Source organism: Camelus ferus, chromosome 4 (genome assembly GCF_009834535.1).
Source record: "Camelus ferus isolate YT-003-E chromosome 4, BCGSAC_Cfer_1.0, whole genome shotgun sequence".
NCBI classification, from domain to species: Eukaryota; Metazoa; Chordata; class Mammalia; order Artiodactyla; family Camelidae; genus Camelus; species Camelus ferus.
The window spans coordinates 42,577,888-42,596,402 of record NC_045699.1 but is presented as its reverse complement, the minus strand read 5'-3'; the positions used below and the strand labels follow the sequence as shown (position 1 = coordinate 42,596,402).

Below are 18,515 nucleotides of genomic sequence, written 5' to 3'. Positions count from 1 at the left end.
AGTTTCTGGAAACACTTTCTGTTTTATGTCAAATCCATCTCACCTCCAGAAAGCCGAGAAATGGGTACCAAGAAAAACTGCTGCCTGGCACAGTCTCACGTAGGCTAAACTACTCTAATTCAGGGTGTGAATAGTCTGCTTGGGCTGCCATAACAAAGTACTGTAGACTGGGTACAACAAAGCCATGAAATTTATTTCTCACCGTTTTAGAGGCTGGGAAGTTCAAGATCAGGGTGACAGCATTCTGTTCTGGTGAGAGCTCTCTTCTTGGGTTGCAGATGGCTGTCTTTGTGCAGTATTCTCACATGATGGGGAGAGAGAAAGGGGGTGGGGGCAGAGAGAGAGAAACCCCAGTGCTCGGGTGTCTTTTTCTGTAGGGGCACTAATCCTATCATGAAGGCCTCATCTTTGTGATCTCATCTAATACAATTTACCTCCCAAAGACCTCACCTTCAAATACCATCTCACTGGGAGTTAGGGTTTCAACATAGGTATTTTGGAGGGACATTATTCAGTCCATAGCAGAATGACTTTTTGATTTTTGTCTTCAGTGTTCCTGCTCTTTCTCCCTATAATCTGACTTCTACTGAAATACCCACCCCCTGATAGTCAGGTTTATCTACTTCTTTCCTATTGGGTTCCTGGACCCCAAGCAAGTTAAGGGATGTGACAAAGTACTTGTTTTAAGTGACTCCAAATATTCTGTCACAGTTACTCTTATTGGTACCCAGCTCCCAGGATAGCTCCCAATGATCCCCAGCACCTGGTATTCACACCCTATATAGTCCCTTCTGAAATTGCATTATCATTGGGCTGTGTGACTAATAGAATACAACAGAAGAGATGGTATCTCACAAATGAGATTAGGTGATAAAAGACTATCCTGGCTTCCATCTAGGGCAGATCTTTGTCTGTCTATCTGTCTCTCATCACTTCCTCTGGGGGAACCAGCTGTCATATCATAAGAATACTCAGGCAGTCTCTATAGAGTCCACATGGTGAGGAACTAAATTCTCTGGCCAACAGCCATTGTGGAACTGAGGTCTTCCTGCTAACAACACTGTGAGTGAGCCTGGAAGCAAGCTTCCCCACAGTTGAGACTTTAGATGAGACCACAGCCCTCCCAACAACAGCTTGACTGCAATCCTGTGAGGCACCTTGAGCCAGAACCACTCAGCTAAGTCATACCTAGATTCTTGACCCAGAGTAACAAGGATAATACATAGTTATTGTTTAAAAGTGCTAAGTTTTGAGGGGTAATTTGTCATGCAGCAGGTAGCTAATACACACTGAGAAGTATTATTATCCCCAATTACTGAGTAAGATGTTGATAACCTCTAGACAGTTGCTGCCTAAGCCCTTATACGTCAGGTTCTTGTCGCAATCCTGTGAGGTGCACAGGGCAGGTATTAATATTCCCACCTACTGTATAGGACATTTTAAACCAGAAAGTGACTTGAGAACTTAGCAAGTTTGTAAATGTAGGATGGAGATTGGAAAATTGTAGTCAGCTGCCTGTTTCTGGAAATGGCCTACAAGCTAAAAATGATTTAAATGTTTATGTTTTAAATGGTTATATAAGAACCTCTATTATGTTTTTGATTTTACCTCTTAGCCTGTGATCAAATACAAATTAAAATACAAATTAAAACCTACAAAGCCTAAACTATTTACAATCTGACCTTTAAGAAAAATTGTCAACCACTGACTTGGGATCTTCATAATCAAATGAAACATTTTTAGTTTATTATAATGAAATTAAGATGAGGCTTTATTACAATACCCTTAAATATAGATTATCCTGTAAATATAGTTTTGTATCTGTCTCCTTTCCATCTAAACTTGTACTATGTTCTCATTATCCATCATTTTTCAAAAACATTGTTTTGATGCTTGCTTGCTGTTCTATTATAGAAATTTGATACAATTTATTTAAATATTGTTCTGTTGTTGAACATATAGAATATATAGATTGCTTCCACTTTCACTCATGAGAAATATAGCAGTAAAAAATCCTTGCACACAAATATTTACATTTTTGATTATTTAATTGGCATAAATCCCTAGAAATAGAATTACTAGTTCAAAAGTTACAAAATAAACATTTTTAAGGATTTCAAATGAATATTGCTAAATTGCCCCCAGAAAAGCTGTACAATTTACTCTTCCAATAATAATGTATGGAAATGCTTATTTTGGCACATCACTGGAAAATCTGGTTCTCTCTTAGATACATAGCCAACATTATGTAGAGGGTGTCTTATTTTAATTTGTTTGGCCAATGATTCTTTTTAAAAAAATTTTTTTTAATTGAAATACCATGAGTTACAATGTGTCAATTTCTGGTATACAGCACCATGTCACGCATATACGTACATATATTCATTTTCATATTTTTTATTAAAGGTTATTATAAGATATTGAACATAGTTCCCTGTGCTATATTTGCTGATGATTCTTGACATTAAATTTTTAAAATATTCTTAACAGCATTTTGCATTTCTTGGTTTGTTTTCTATTTTGTGTGTGGGTACGTATGGATTTTTTTGTCCCTTTTATTATTTAACCATACATCTTATTTCATAGACTTGTACATCTTCTTTAGACATATTATGGTATTAATGCTTGGTCTTTAAAATATTTTATGGGAATTTGTCTAAGTATTTTATGAAAAGGTTTTCAGTTAATTCTCTTGGGTTTTCTTGATATAATGAGTACATTTTAAGGTAGAATATATGAGTATCTACAGAATATACACGCTTTAAAATGTGTCACAGTGATAAGCACATGAAGTTCTTAAACTTGAAAGTCTCTGACGAAAGATAATACATGAGATAATCACTTATCAGTTGGGGAGAGTCACACACTAAGCTCTTTATGGAATTCATCTGCTCTAAGGTGGCATTTAGGTTGTGACCTGTTGGTGTTCTAGAAGAAAGAAAGTGATTGTACTCAACTTCTTCCTGTGAAACTGTGTGTATATCAGATACAGGGTCTAGAAATGGATTTGATTGGGGAAAAAATCAGGTCATATTGAATAGACATAAATTAAAACTACTCAGGTGTTTTCCACTCATTTACCACAGATACTTGCTATGGATACACAGTTCTATACTTACAGATCACTGGGCTCACGAACTTCTTTTAGATTTACAAATTGACGTGTTTCCCCTCCTGTTTGCTACTTCACAAATGTCATCCCTCTTTCTAATCATACTTCTATCCATGATCTCCATCACTGATGTAGCAGTTGGTAGACCAAGTAAACTTCTCAGAGCCCTACACACTTTTATAGGAGAAAAATCAAACAATCAAAGTAAACAGGACAGAAGACATGGTAAATTTACTTCATAATAGCCTTAAAGCCTGATTTTAATTTAGGCCCACTTTGTTATTTATGTTTAAGCCCTGTTGCAGATGGAAATTCTCTTTTCCTGCCTTTCTTTTTGTCTTTTGTCAAGATTGTGATTATAGTCCCTTTGATCAGCTTGCTATATATATTTGAATTTCACTTATAAATGTCTTACCAAAATATAATGAAGAAAAAAGTGAGTATAGGGTATGCTGGGGCTAATGATAAGCCACTATTAGAATTTTACTACTGATTTTGTCTGTTGGACAAAAGTAGCTCCCTTGGGTGATTGAGAACTGACAAAAGGGTGATTCAGCTGGCACCATAGTTTTCCTGGGTAAATGATGGTGGTGGGCTTCGCTGAGTGATAGGCAGGTCAGTCAGTTCCCTAATTAGGAGGTCATCTTCATTACAGAAGGAGGCTGTATCTCTAACTACACTGATATGCAACAGAGGCTCCAGAGAGAGAGCTTCGTAAGGATAGAACGTTGCCAGCAGGAAGAATTGAAGACACTTTTTTTTTCCCCATTCTGGCTTGTTTCCAAAGGCCAGGATGACACTAATTAAAGCACAGAGGAGAGAATGACCCCTTGACTTAAGAGCTTATTTTGCTGCATTTTCAATTTCCTTCTGACATTGAGATTCTAGGCTGCGTGGCTGCTGGTAACTATGGCAACATCTCCATTTTTTAATGGGCTTTCCTGGCACTCTCTTAGAGGATTATCTGCTTCAGGCTTCCTCGGTATCTTCCATTTATATTTTACTCCCATGTCTTAAAGAAAACATTCGATCGATTCAGATGCGAATCCAGAACCAGTTACACTGCATTGTTTATCGCACCCCAGCCAGTACTTCAGTAGTTTAATTTATAGAGAGGTGATCAAGTAGGGAAATAGATGACAGGCACTTGGATTTGCCGGAGTCTCATTGTTTTACTACAACTCTTGGAGCAGTGGTACCTCTTGAGCAGAGCCTGGTTAATTTTAGCAGGATTTACTCATTTATGAGAGAACAGAATGTTCTAGTCTAAAAGTGATAGTGATGGGAAGTTCCAATGGTGGTTGAAGAATTTGAGACACGTTACAGCAATATAAAACCTGCCCTTACATTGCATTTCTCACATGAGCAAATTTGTTTTCCTAGAAGAAAACATGAAACACCATTCTTGTGCTCATTAAAACACTCAGTGGAAACCTGTGTCTGCATCCTGTGGTGCATGAGGTTTTTATATTTTCATCTAGGTTCTGCCAGAAATGAATAAGAACAATTATACAAAAACAGAGTCATGTCTATTCATTTACTAATAAACCATCAGGCGTGAGAGGCAGATCACTTTTCTGTGTGAAGCATTATGATTTCTAACTAAAATGTTTAGGATATTTCATTTCATTTCATTCTTGTGCAAGTAATATGAATCATTTGGCTCATCTGAGAGGCAGGACTGATTTTAGAGTGTGGACTCTGGAACCCAATTCCTGGGGCCAAACCCCAGGTATTTTATTAGCTGTGTGACCTTAGTGTAAGTCACTTATATCTCTCTGTGCTTTAGTTTCCTCATCAGCAACATGATGATGAAAATAATAGCAGCTACCTTAGAATCATTATGGGGATTAAGTGAGTTAACATAGGAAAGAATTTAGGGCCCTGGCACAAAGAAAGCACTCTGTAAGCATTAGGAAGTATTATTTGTTTATAATGGCATTAAGTTTTTCTTTATTCCAAATAAGTATTATTTGTTGTACATAAAAGCTCATGCTACTGATTTAAGGAAAGTTGTCTATTTCTTTTGTTAATAAGCATTTTTTTTTTAAAAAAAGAAAACATTTATTAGTATTACTTGGCTTGAGTAAAACCATTATGAAGAATTTTGAATTTTCATTATTAGTACAGGGAAGACATTTCTTCAATGGCACCAGCTTAATCACTCACTGGAACCCAGTGAGATATCAGAATTTCAGTATTTATGGATAATAATGTGAAATTTAAAGTACCTCCAAGTTTTCTGTTATTAATTTGAAATTAGAGAAAATGTGCATTTTAAATATGACAGAAATGAGAGTTTTGTGCACGTATGTTTTTTAATTGAAAGGCATAGATTTCTTACTAGATATGTGTGCTCTCACCATTATGGGAACTTGGAGAGTTATTTTAGGGAAAGTCTGTGGAAGCTTTTCCTTGCCCATGTTAACATTTAGAAGCACCCTCCATGGCATCCTATGTGAAATGTTCAAAATCTCTAACCTGGGTCATCTTTGATAGTGTGCACAGGCCACATGTACTATCTGGGTCTATCATCTGGGGAGCAAAGATGATAATACTTAGGATTTAAATTAGAAAGTTACTTTGCTTTTAATGTTGGCATGGCCGTATCTATGTGGAGCTATCTTATGTTTCCGTTTATGCTCTTCTGAGATTGATGACTGTGCATCTATGCAGTAGTTCTGGGGAAGTGGAAACACGTTTGCTGCAAACCTCCTTCCTCCTGTTTCCTTCACTTTCTGCTATTCTCCCCTCTCACCTGTCTTCCTAAGTCCCCCAGTTTTTGTATTGAAACCTAGTAACTAGCCCAACAGAAGAGTTTGCAACCCACAGAAGAATTAATGCTTTTGAAGAGCATCCATAAAATATTTAGCATGGATTTTGTTAAGTCAGAATTATTATTTTTAGGAAGTCCAACCCGAAGGCCAATTAAAAATGTTAATTAGTAGAGATTTTTGATGTTTCTGCCTATAGACTTACTTTCAAGAATTTGTTTCTTAGAAGTATAATTGGTTTATGTTGGTAGAATCATTGAGAGTGATTTTCTGGCGTTGGTGTTTTTCAATCATGTCACATGTGAAACTAATATGTGGCCAAAGCTGGGAGCCACTTTTCCAGGTCAGTGTTTCTCAGAGTTTATGTGCATGAGGATCACCTGGAAGACTTAGACTGTTGAGCCCCACCTACGGAGTTTCTGATTCAGTGGGTCAGGGGTCAAGTTCCCCAGATTTCTAACACCTTTCCAGGTGATGCTGATGCTGCTGGTCTAGGAGGATGCTCTGAGAACTAGTGATTTAGGTTATACAGCAATCCTTTGTCCTGGAAGAGGCTTTTTGACTCCTGAGATCTAGGTAAACATTTGCTTAAGGTTATCAAAATTCCATGCCCACAATTTTGACAAATTCTGGGGTGAGACTTTTGCGCTCATGTTCCCTCCTGTCTTCTCTTGCCTCTTGGGCTCCTGCTTCCTCTCACATGGTCAGTGTTAACTCAGCCTCTTCTAGTTCATTTGTGAGCAAAATAAACTTCAGTAAAAATGTTTCAGGAACCCTAGGAAGGGCTTACAACACTTTCACAAGTCGTTCCACTGGCTCCCTGACAGCCTGTACCTCGCTGGCTCCAGCCTCTCTCCATCTTTCTGTCTTCTCTCTCCTCTCCATTGTCTTCCTTATTCACTTGTCAGGAGAAAGAAATATCCATCCTGTCTGTGAAAAGTGGCAGAACTATCACATGTTATTCTGCAGAGTCTTTTCTCCTGCAAGAGTGTATCAAGGTGTTTTTCCAAACAAAGATGGTTCCATTCTGGGAGTAATTCTGGTGCCAGATATTAAGATAATGATTACTTTTACTTCATTATTATTAAATACACATCCAAATGATAATACTGTAACAATTATCTGGATTTATCTACTTTTACCATTTTTCTAAGAATCTGGAAATGAAAGTCTGACGCCTTTAGATTATTGCCCCTGTCAACTTTACTTTTCTGCTCGATTTTTATGGGTCTGGAAATTTTATTAGGTGTGTTCATTGTGTTTCAGGAAGTTTCATTTACAGCCTCAGCTTGGTTGGGAAGGCAGGACCAGTAGGTGAGGAGGGATGGGGTGGGGTTAGTGGATAGGCAGGGCCACAGAAAATATGAGGGCTGAATTTTTGTAAACTTCATAAAAAGTACATTTCACAAACTATTCTAATAACTTTTTGTCCCCTTTTCCTTTCCAGGGTTTGTTCATTGGCTAATTATGGTCATACTAGTTTGGAATGTGTGAAATTCAGTTTCTGCAAGCTTGTCACCTGGAATGTGGTTAAAAAACTGTAAAAACTGTAGATGGTAAGAAAATGTTGATTTTGCCCACCTGTGTCTTTTTCAGTCTTAAATGTCATCATGAAGTGAAGAGGAAACTTGATGTTAGCTGTGCGTTGGTTTGTGCTTCTTTATAAATCCTCATGGTTGTTTCCATTTTATTAACAGAGTTCTAGCAATCATTAAATATTTCCCAGGAAACAGCTTCTGGCATCTTCTTTAAGACTAAACCAAGGTGACTTGCCGCTGACCATTTGTGGCCTCCCTTCCCTTGGTCCCAGCTCCTACTCTCCATCTTCCTGGGCTGCCCAGTGCCTGGGGTGGGGTTGGCCTAAGTAGATTTTGAAAACAAACAAATAACCTAAGCCCTTGAAAAAAAGGACAAAAAAAGAAAAAGGCTAAACCAATTTTTCATGACCTCTCAAATAGCAGAAAATATGTTATTTCCTTTACTCTGGAATTCATAAAAAAATTCAGAAAAAATATTTGGAAGAAGTTAAGTGAAATACCTTTCAGTTATTTTGGCCTCTGTCCTCGGGACACCATTTACTAGAATTATACACGCTAAGGAAATAAAAACAGTTCAGGAGTAACCAGAGTTGAAGTTACCATTTAAGTGTCCCATATTTCAAGAATTATTTTATTAGTCCTAGTCCACTCTGTGAAACCTGAGCTCTTTGAATGAAATCTAAGATTTTTGTAATAATCTTTCATGAAATGGGGGAATCTGTAGAACAAATAAGGGAATACATGGAACAAATACTTCTATATGGGGCCCTGGAACTTTTTAGGCTTCAAAACAAAATATTGGAATAGTCTGAAGAAATTCCTTTTGCCAATTGTAAATCTCTTGTAAAAATTAACTGATAATTTATTACTGGAAGACATGAATTGAGAGCTTAAAAGACATAATTAAATCTACATTGTTTTAAGAAATCATCTCTAAAGGTATGGCATTCTCAACAAATGTGTCGGTGGGCAAGAGTTCTATCTCATTGTATGGTGCACATGTGACTGCTTACTTTTTTTTTTTAACGCTAACTTAATTTTATTCATTCATCTTCTATAACATTAAAGACTTGTGAAGTAAGGAACACATATAACAACATAGAAATCCTGATTCTGTATTTCCAATTACTACATTAGTTAAAAATGAGTGTCCTAGTTCATTGCTAAGCTGAGACTCTTGGGTATTGGTGAAAAGAGCCTTATTTGAATATCTCATCCTTTGAATTCTGAATTATATGATGCTTTCCAGAGGAATAGGAATGGCTTTAGAGTTTCATAGATCTCCTTCTGACTGATCTAGTTTGTCTCATTTTGTACTTCTGGGAACAGGGGGTTTAATCTTTTTTTGGTCTAAAAAAAGGGATTAATATTTTAACATCTCTTCATATTACAGAACTGGGGACAACTTTCAGGCCACCCAAGAATGTACAATTTCTCCATTACTTTGGATGAATATAAATGTATCTCTGATCTAACAATGTACACATTTGCATTCCCAAGAGCTAAAAGTAATTTTTGAGTATTTGAAATAAAATTCATAGGCTTCCCTGGAAAAAATCCATTGTGGTCTTAGAATATGATCTGCCTATTGTTAGAATACATATCTGGGAAAAAGTTGAGTGTGTCCTGGGCAGCTCTAAAATAATTAGTAAATAGATAACAAGGAAATATTGACGTAATTATCATTCCAATATTACCAACATTAAAATGAACATAGCTGCCTAATAGTTGTGTGTAATTATTTATAATTTATTAAACCCTGCCTACTTTCAAAAAGGCTTTGGGACTTTCTATGGTTAAAAACTCTCATGACCACACAACACACGCAGCTGAGGAATTCAAAATGATACAAAAAAATTTTAATCAGAAACCAGCTTGAGAAAGAGCAGAAATGGAACTGAGGTCAAACTGAGTACCGCAGTTTAACACTAAACATAAGTTGAAATCACTGGCAGGGAAATTAGTTGGGAAACACCATGAAACCATGGTCCTCTTTGCCTTCTAAAAGGAGGCTAGGCAATTCTTCATTAAAGGCAAAATTAATACATTTTAAGCAGAATTTGTCATAGGATTCTTCTAAATTACTGAGGAGCCAAAAAACTTAACAACCAGACAAAATTGCACAAGGTTCTGGTGAGTCGATATTTTCTTATTTTAAAAAATGTTAATTAAGTTACCGTTAATAGAATTTCCACTTTCTTCCTTCATCCTATCACCAGTCCCTTGTGATGACCTTAATTCTTTCCCTGTAAGTTGAATTGTTATGTTTTTTACTGGGTTTGAAGAATTTTTAGAGGCACTGGAGCTACCTTCAGGGTGGAAGCATGGTTTGAAAATAAGGGGATTCTTTGGCATTGCATTACCTTCTTTTACTTCTTCATATAGAGCAGGGTTAGCAGACTTTTTCTGTAAGGGGTCAGAAAAAATAGGCTCTGCAGGTCACCTGTCTCTTGCAGCTGCTCAGTTGTGCTCTTGTAGCATGAAAGTGAATGGGCATGACTGTGTTCCAGTAAAACTTTATGTGTGCCCAGTGAGTCTCTCTCACAGCAGGGTCTAGCATCCTTACCATTGGAACACAGCTAGTCTTTAACTTCAGACATTCTATTTCTTCACTTATGTGACAGATTTAAAAAAATGTATCTATGATTCTCAAGTTTGATGGTGTTGCTTGCCTTTGAAAAATGTGAAGTACAAGTCAAGGTTACTTTAAAGACTTTTCATTCCTTTATCACACTTAGAATCTAGGCTCACCTGTATCCACTCCACATAATCTATGGCCTGTCTTTTCCTTTTTTTAGGTTGAAGATTCTCTGTCTTCATGGCTGCACCATTACTTCTGACCTGTGCAAAATAAAAGCAGCTTACAAAAGAGTATTTCATGACATGACTGCCCGTACCTGCTAATATTTTTAGGAAAATAGAATTTCTAGCAACAAAAACTTTGAAAATATACTTAGTTAAATATGAACAGAAAATTTCCCAATTAAATTAAGGTATTAATTATTTTTGAATTTAGATTGAGATAGCTAATCAAGGGGTAATTGCACATGAAATTTTGGCATCTCATACAAAAATAATGCATTTTTATATGCCAAACATCTTTACCCCTTCCTGCCCAAATAATGATAAATTTAAAAAGTATGAAATTTTAAATATTTGTATTTTCTTGCTTGTTTCTATTATTTATTTGTAATGCATTTAAACTTTTACCTGAGATTACTGATTGGTACACGGCAATCTACTTTTCTCTAGTCACTGAAGAATGTATTATGAGAGGAGAATAAGTTGGATAACTCTGGAAGGAATATTTTCTCCCTTATAACTCACAGTTATTTAATTGTATACACCCCGGTTTTATGTGTACTACAGCCATGTCAAATGTGTTGATTGCTGCAGGACTTGTGTCAGGGCACTGCAGCGGCTTCTAGGTAGCCCATGTATTCTGTGGAGTCCTTTCACAAACTGCAGACAATGCCACATCCCTTAGACTTGAGTCTCTGTAGAGAATATTTCATGCCAAGGAAAGAGTTGTGCACTGCCTTTGGCTGGGTTACCCATACCCTAAGATGAGAATTCCCGTGGATGTGGAAGGTTAGGGGAATAGGGGAGGTAGAACCGGGAAGGGAAGTAGGACAAGCGACAGGTAATACTGACATCAAGCAATGTCACCCAGCAGCTGACTGTCTTAGTCCCACTGCTGAAAATTATGCAAGTCAACTCAGAGTTGTTCTACATAGAGAGCAAGGGAGCTTGAACACCATCCATTGTTCAAGGTCTGCTTCCAGAGGAGATACAAATTGCCAGGCACCTATGACTCTCTGGACACATAGGCAAAGCAAACTCTAGCAGCCTAAAGGCTGTTCTCCAACAAGTGACACAGGGGCCAATTGTTGGATGGAAATGCTCTGGGGATCTGAGGGGATGGGCAGAGCAAGATGACATTTGGTACATGCACTATGGAGCTATGGAGGGAAACATGCAGCTAACTTGTACCAGGACATCTGAGTTTGAATCCTAGTTCTACTAGCTGTGTGATTTTTTTTTTCTTTGTTGCTGGTAGGAATGTGTAATTCCAATCACCTTGGAAAGCACTTAGTCAGTTGCTTCTAAAGCTAAACATTACCTACCATGTGATCCAGCAATCTCATTACTAGGAATTTACCCAAGAGAAATGGACACATATGTTCCTTCACACAAAGACTTTTATTCACAATAGCCAAAGCCTGGAAATTCCCCAAATGCCAATCAACAAAATAATGGATAAACACACTGTGGTATATATGTATAATATAACCCTACTTGTTACTAGAAAGGAATGAATTCCTGAAATATACAACAATATGAATTAATCTGAAAATGCTTATGTGGAGCAAAAGAAGCTAGGCACATTACAGTACATGCTGTATGATTCTATTTACATGAAACTCTGGAAAAGACACAATTAATTATGTTAAATCTAACCTCTCAAGTCCTAGGTATGGGGCCCTCTCACAATGTGGCAGCTATTTCTTCAAGACCAGCAGGAGAATTTCATTCTAGGCTGCTCAGAGTCTTACATAACATAATGTAGTCACAAGTGTGACTGTCCCATCCTATTCACATGGCCTGGTCACTTTGAAAAGGAGGGGATTATACTGAGCATGTACATTAAGGAGTGGGAATGTGGGGACCATTGTAGAATTCTGCTTAATACAGTTGGCTTTGTCTTGATATCCAGAATTTGAACTGAGATGGATATTTTTCACTGTATTCAATCTTTTTCTCTATTTCCTGCATATATAATGTGGAATGCAAACTTTTGTCTCGACTGAGAGGTGCAAGCTGTATGAGACACATGATTCACCAGTGTGGGGAAAGGAGATGAGCTTGGTTATCACGTAATCAGAAGTTTGAAACTCAACACTTCTCATTCAGTTCTAGTACTGAACGCCGACTCTGCTCTGGTTTGTGAAATGGTGTTTGATACTGTTTGGAGCATTATAGAGGTATGTAATTTTTTTTTTTTTACAATGGAAGATTTACCGGAGTCTGACTGCCAGCACATATGCACATACAACAATGCTATATATTGATTACAGAAATAATATGTAATTGAAGAGGAGTTTCAACTGGGTCCATAATTCTCTATCTTCTAAAAAAATAGATCTGATGCAAATATGATACCATGTTCATATTGGCCACTTTTTGGGTTCATGGACGTTATTTTCTTTCTTCATATTTATTTAAAGAGTAAGTACATCACTATGATGTAAATTCGCTGACACATTGTTTTTTGTAAAATTTTCAAAAATTTCCTGTAACTTCCTTAGGAATAGTAACCCCTGAGTAGATACTCATGAGAAAACTAAGACACAAGATCTTTTGGGGCTGTGTTTGAGAGAGTTCTTGAACGTACTAATTGGTCCCTCAGTGGAATGCCATTACTTGGATATCTAGTTCCATCTTAACAAGCTTATCAGATTTTTCTGGGGCAGAATAACTTCAGTGTTAAGTCAGGCTCTGAGGAAGGCTTTTGTACCTGCAGGGACTACTATAGGGTAGATTACAATAGGCTTCCATTAAAAGCCTTTCCCATTTACTGGGTGAAGAGGAGGTTAAGGGGTGGTGCTCATTCCTTGTTACAGAAAGTTAGGTCAATTTATGATGTACTGAAAAGGATAATTTCTCATTATAAAAGGATAATGACTCATTATTCTAATCATTGTCTATCATGAGATTTCCCAAAGTATGTTCTCAAAGGCACTAACTCTGTGGAAACAAAAACAAACCCAAACCCAAAACTAAAGGCTTCCATAGTTAAATACATTTAGGAAATAATTAGATTAAACACGTATAAACAGCTTTTTTTTATCTCTTCCAAGAACCGACACAGTAGGATTCTTTTCCAAATTTATTTGTGTTTTAAAAATGTATTTGATCACAATAGTATCTTCTCACTCTTTTGAGAAACAGGCTCTAACAAGATTATCTCTGATTTTTAAAATCCTTGAGCAGCCACAAAGCAAGTTGATTTTTCTAAAGTTATGCCTTTTCTACATGTGGGGTTTTTTTGCGGGGTGGGGGGCGGTAATTAGATTTAGTTATCTATTTTTTTCCTTGGAAGTACTGGATTGAACCCAGGACCTTGTGCATGCTAGGCATGGGCTCTACCACTGAGCTATACCCTCCCCCCATGCCTTTTCTAAAAAGGTACACACTCCTTACCTAACAATTCACTGGCTCTCAAAGGCTGCTCTGTTATCTCCAATTTCTCACTAGCTGTTTCTGGATGCTAAGATAGAAAAGAAATGCCTCCTATTTCTTTCTTCTCCTCTCTTCCCTCTAATTGTTAAAAAAATTAGAGACAGATTATATAACTTGGCTTTCCTCTGCATATATTGCTGGGGGTATTCAAAAACATTCCTTAGTACCTTGTGAGGTACTTTAAACACTTAAAAACACACAAGGCCACCTAACAGGACTCCTTTAGTAATCTTTTTATAAGCTAAAGAGTCCTTTCATAATGTGAATCACTCCTCAATAGAACAGACTAGAAAGTCCAGTTCATGGAAAAGAGATGTTGAATAAACAGTGTGGAGAAAGCCAAGAAGAAATTCAGAAAAAAATAAAGTTGAGTCTGCAACTCACACCAGACCCAAAATAAATTCCAGATGAATCAGAGTTTTAACATGAAAAATAAAGTAGTGAAAAAGACTAAAAAAGAAAAGAAAAAAGCATTCCTGTGGCCTGAGCTGACCTAATACATGTTAAGCTTTGTCCTTGTAAGTGACAGGTCACAATGAAATTGTGGAAACTTTGGTAGGAAAAGCAGGATCCAACTCTTCCCCTGAGGCTGGGAAATGGTTTGGTTAGGCAGAAGAGAAAAAAGCTAAAGAATGTTTGATATTTACATTTTGTCACGATAATAAGGAGCTATCGAGTTAATCATGTAATTAAATGTGGCATATTTGAGTGACAGAGTCCTGATGGAGGCTAAAGGGAGAAATGTTTGGATATATAAGATGGGACCAGGTTTCAGAGGATTTCGGATGTCCAGATGAAGAGCTTAGCCTTGGTTCTCTTTTTGTTGGGGCACCTCTGGGGGTTGATCGGCTAGGGTGCAGGCGTTCTCAACCTCAGGGCTATTGACATTTTCAACCAGATAATTTTTTGTTCTGGGCACTGGGCCTGTGCATCATCAGATGTTTAGCAGCATCCCTGGCCTCTGCCTGCTAGATACTAGTAGCATCTACTCCTTTTCAAATTGTGACAACCAAAAATGTCTCCAGATATTACCAAATGTCTCCTGGGGAACAAATTACCCCTGATTGAGAAGCACTGACCTCCAGAGTGAGAGAATAATTGGTGTTTACAAAGGGCTGTTCAGGAGGTTGACAGGACAGGAGCCTGAGCAAATGTATTAGAAGCTAGGTATGGTCAATTGTTACAGTAAGGGTCTCCAATAGAGTACATCTCCCTGTATCCAACCTTGTATAATCCCCTCCCCCAATGACTTAGGGCTTGGCCACATGACTTGCTTTGATCAATGGAACATCAACAAACATGACACAAGCTGAGGCTGGAAGAGCATTTGTGTATAGGGACTTACTCTCTTGGAACACTGCCACTATGTGACAAAGCCAGTACATGTCCAGCTAACAGGCAGGACCAACTTCCAGACATATAAGTGAGGCACTCTAAGACCATGCAGCCACAATAAAGCTACCATGACTATATGATCTCAGGCAAGCCAGCAGGAAAACCACCTACCTGATTGATGGCAATGAAGTTATGCAAATAAAATGGCTGCTGTTATAAATCACTAGGTGTTTGTTGTATTGTGGTAAGTGCAATGAAAGGTTATAGTAGGTCTGGAGTAAATTAAAGTCAGTGGAAATGAGAAGATGTGTACACACAAGACATTTGAAATAATCCAGGTTTCCTGATGATTCTTCAATGAAGGGGCTTATCAAAGAATATAAGAATTTAGAGTTGAGTGCAAAGTTTAGAGGGAGTTAAGCTGCATGAACAGTCTTCAAGAAAGCACTTCTGCCTAAGCAGTGAAAAATATTAACTAATCTATTTTGAAAAATACAGTTGTTTCTTAATTGCTGACAGAATAATGATAATACTTCAAAGATTCAGCTTAGTAAGTACACTTGTAAAGCTTTAAAGGCATTACCAAGCTAGCCACTTTTTACTTTAAATGGAAAAATCAATCTTTAAAATAAACAGGAAATCACATAAACCCAAGATCAATAACAATTTATATTGCACTAATAAAAAATTCATTTCGTTGTATAGAACTATCTACTTGTATAGAACTATATTCATTTAGCAATTTGATTGCTAAGACCGGGGCCTCTCAATAGACTGCCTCTCGTAATTTACCAGTTAAATTTACAGATGGCTATTATCAGTGGTATTTACAGCTCGATGGGGGCTGAGAGTGTTGCCCTTATTTACTGTACTATTCAAGAAGAAACAGTTTCTCAGATGTTTAGCACTTAGCTTTCTGTTTAAGAACACCAGCTTGAGGAAATGTCAGTCAAATCCTCTATTTTTATTATATTAAAAACAATCGAAGTAATAAGCAATAAAGAGAATCCAGAATGAGAATAAATAGAATAGAGAGTCATAACTAATAGAAATGGAAACATACAAAAGCCTAAAAAGTGGAGGGAACTGATGCGAATAAAGTAAAAATCACCCATATACATTTTCACAGGCTATGAGGATCCAAAGGGAACATAGACATAAGTCATAAGGCAGAGTGAGGGTCTCGTGAAAATAAGACAAGATTAAAAAAAAAAAGATTAAAATGGATGAATTTTAAAGATCATATACCCATTATGCAGCCAGTACTAAAGCATTGTTGAAATAAGTGTTTGAGATCAAAGGGTAACACATGTATAATTTCCATAAGATTTGTTTAAAGAAAAAAAACTACCTCAGTCCTTGTTTAAAATTGCTGCCTGCCAAGGATGTTGGTTAATTTTTCTCTCAGGTTGAGGAGACAAGGACTGAGAAAATTATTTGGATTTGAAGATCTGGAAGATCTGTGTGATTGCTAATGAGCATTAACTATTTGGACCTAATGTTGGACGAACATGAAGCAAAATCAGAATGGGGTATTGTGCTAAATCTTGTACTTTGGTCTGTGAGAAAAGTTTTCCCTTTTCCGGAATCAGAAAAGAATAAAATACACATAACTAAACAGTTTGGAATCCTACCCCCACCTTCCTTTTCCCCTTTCCACAACTCCTAGGGCCCCAAACCCAGGCTCCAGAGCCCTGCACGGAAAACACAGCGGGGCTCTGGGACGCGTGGGAACCCGAGCAGGGCGCTCCTCCCAGGCTGGATGGATTCGGGCCCCGCTGGAAGGTGCTCGCGGCCGCTTGGGGCGCTGAATCGCAGGCGGCCGCTGCTGCGCGGTGCGCGCGGCCAAGGGCGCGCTGTCACCGCTTCGGGGCTGGCAGAGTCCGTCCGGGATCAGCGCGAGGAGCCGCGTCGCAGCGTGCCGTCCCGACCCAGCCACACGCCCCGCACCACCTGGACGTTCGGGTGTGTGGCGGAACCAGCCAGATTGGCCGAACTCGCCGCAGCTCCTTGGGGCAGCATGTGGCCTCAGACTCCCCGCTGTCGGTGCGGCCAGCCGAGGTGGACTGCGCGCCCCGTTGCGCCCGAAGCCCTCTCGGTCATCCCCGTCAGGCAGGATGGAGGTGGGCGGGGACATGAGGGAACTGGCTCTGCTGCGCTCCGCCTTCGTCGCCTGCGACGCAAACAGCTCGGGGCGCTTGGAGCGCGAGGAGTTGAGCAGGCTGTGCGCAGAGCTGCGCGTGCTGCGGGCGGACGCCGAGCCCGTGTTCCAGCGGCTGCACGCCGACCACGAAGGCGCCATCACATCACCTTCCCGGAGTTCGCGCGCGGCTTCCGCGGGGCCCGCCGCGGGGGACGGCTCTGGGGCCAGAGTCCGCCGCGGCCCAGGCTGTATCCGACGCCCGGGGACAGCGAGGAGGACGAGGGCGACCAGGACGCGGCGGCGGCGGCGGCGGCGGCTGTGGCCGCCCCCTGGGACCTGGCGTGCCCCAGCTGAGCTTGACAGTACTTCCAGTCCAGGCGCGACTTGGGTTCGAGGCCAAGTTCATCCCCAGGTGCGTGTGAGGTTTGGAGGGCGGGAGGTAGTGGATGTGTTTCCTGTCCTCTCTGGGGCACTGCCGTGTCTTCCTCTTACACTGCGGGACTTGCGCGCTCTGAGTTGCTTTTCTCCATTCATCGACTCACTTTAATTATTTCAAGATGAGGTCCCCTAGAGTTAAGGCAAGGGGATGCGTTCAGAGTCAGAATCTGGGGAGAAAGTTTTACTTGCTCATATATGAGCCCTGCAAAGGGCACTTAGTTAACACTGGCCAAAGTGGAATCCGCAGTGTGCGGAGATTCTTCCGTGACACGGGTTTAGGAGCGCTCCCCGCACCTTCACGGCATAATTGAATCTAACCTCCTACTCTAGGCCCCGAGGCTGCACCAAGCGGCCACCCTGAGCTTTGACCCGGACCGTTCGTTAGCCAATTTGGCTTTCTCTATAGTAGTTTTTGTATTTATTGTTTTCCTGCTACTGTGTAGAAACCAAGACGTTGTTGTGCATTTTATTGCTGCACACAAATATTCTTTGATGCCTACTGTGTGCTAGATATTTCACAAGTTCTTTCGTATAATTTTCAAAATAATCTTGAGGGCGTAGACTTTCTTATCTGAGTAATGGAGAAATTTATACCTAAAGACGTTAAGGGACTTGCCCAGTTAATAAAAGAGAAGCATTTGATTCAAGACGTTGTGAATTGAAAAACTCGCTTTTTGTACCACAGAATAAAATGATAAAACCATATGATAAACTCTCTACTCTTCTGGCTCTGACAGAAATAACATAACTTCAACATCGAGTTACTTATCTTAATTCTCAGGCGAAAAGGGGATGCCTGCAGGTTTCCCGCATGGAGGGGAAGATACTCAGGTTTTATTTAGTTTAATTTGCATCTGTCTCTGCCTGGAGTCATGGTGTTTCTTGAGCTATTTTGACTTCTTCCTCAGGCACTATAGTATGTTAATTCTATA

The 18,515-nt window shown here is 39.1% G+C and overlaps 1 protein-coding gene across 1 annotated transcript; it reads left to right on the top strand.

Moving 5' to 3' along the window:
• Nucleotides 1-16,500: 16,500 nt before the first annotated feature.
• On the top strand, nucleotides 16,501-18,239 carry LOC116663367. The gene is made up of 2 exons (XM_032479121.1): nucleotides 16,501-16,534; nucleotides 16,821-18,239. The coding sequence occupies exons 1-2, from the start codon at nucleotides 16,501-16,503 to the stop codon at nucleotides 17,690-17,692; spliced, it is 906 nt and encodes a 301-aa protein (XP_032335012.1). The 3' UTR covers nucleotides 17,693-18,239.
• Nucleotides 18,240-18,515: the final 276 nt, after the last annotated feature.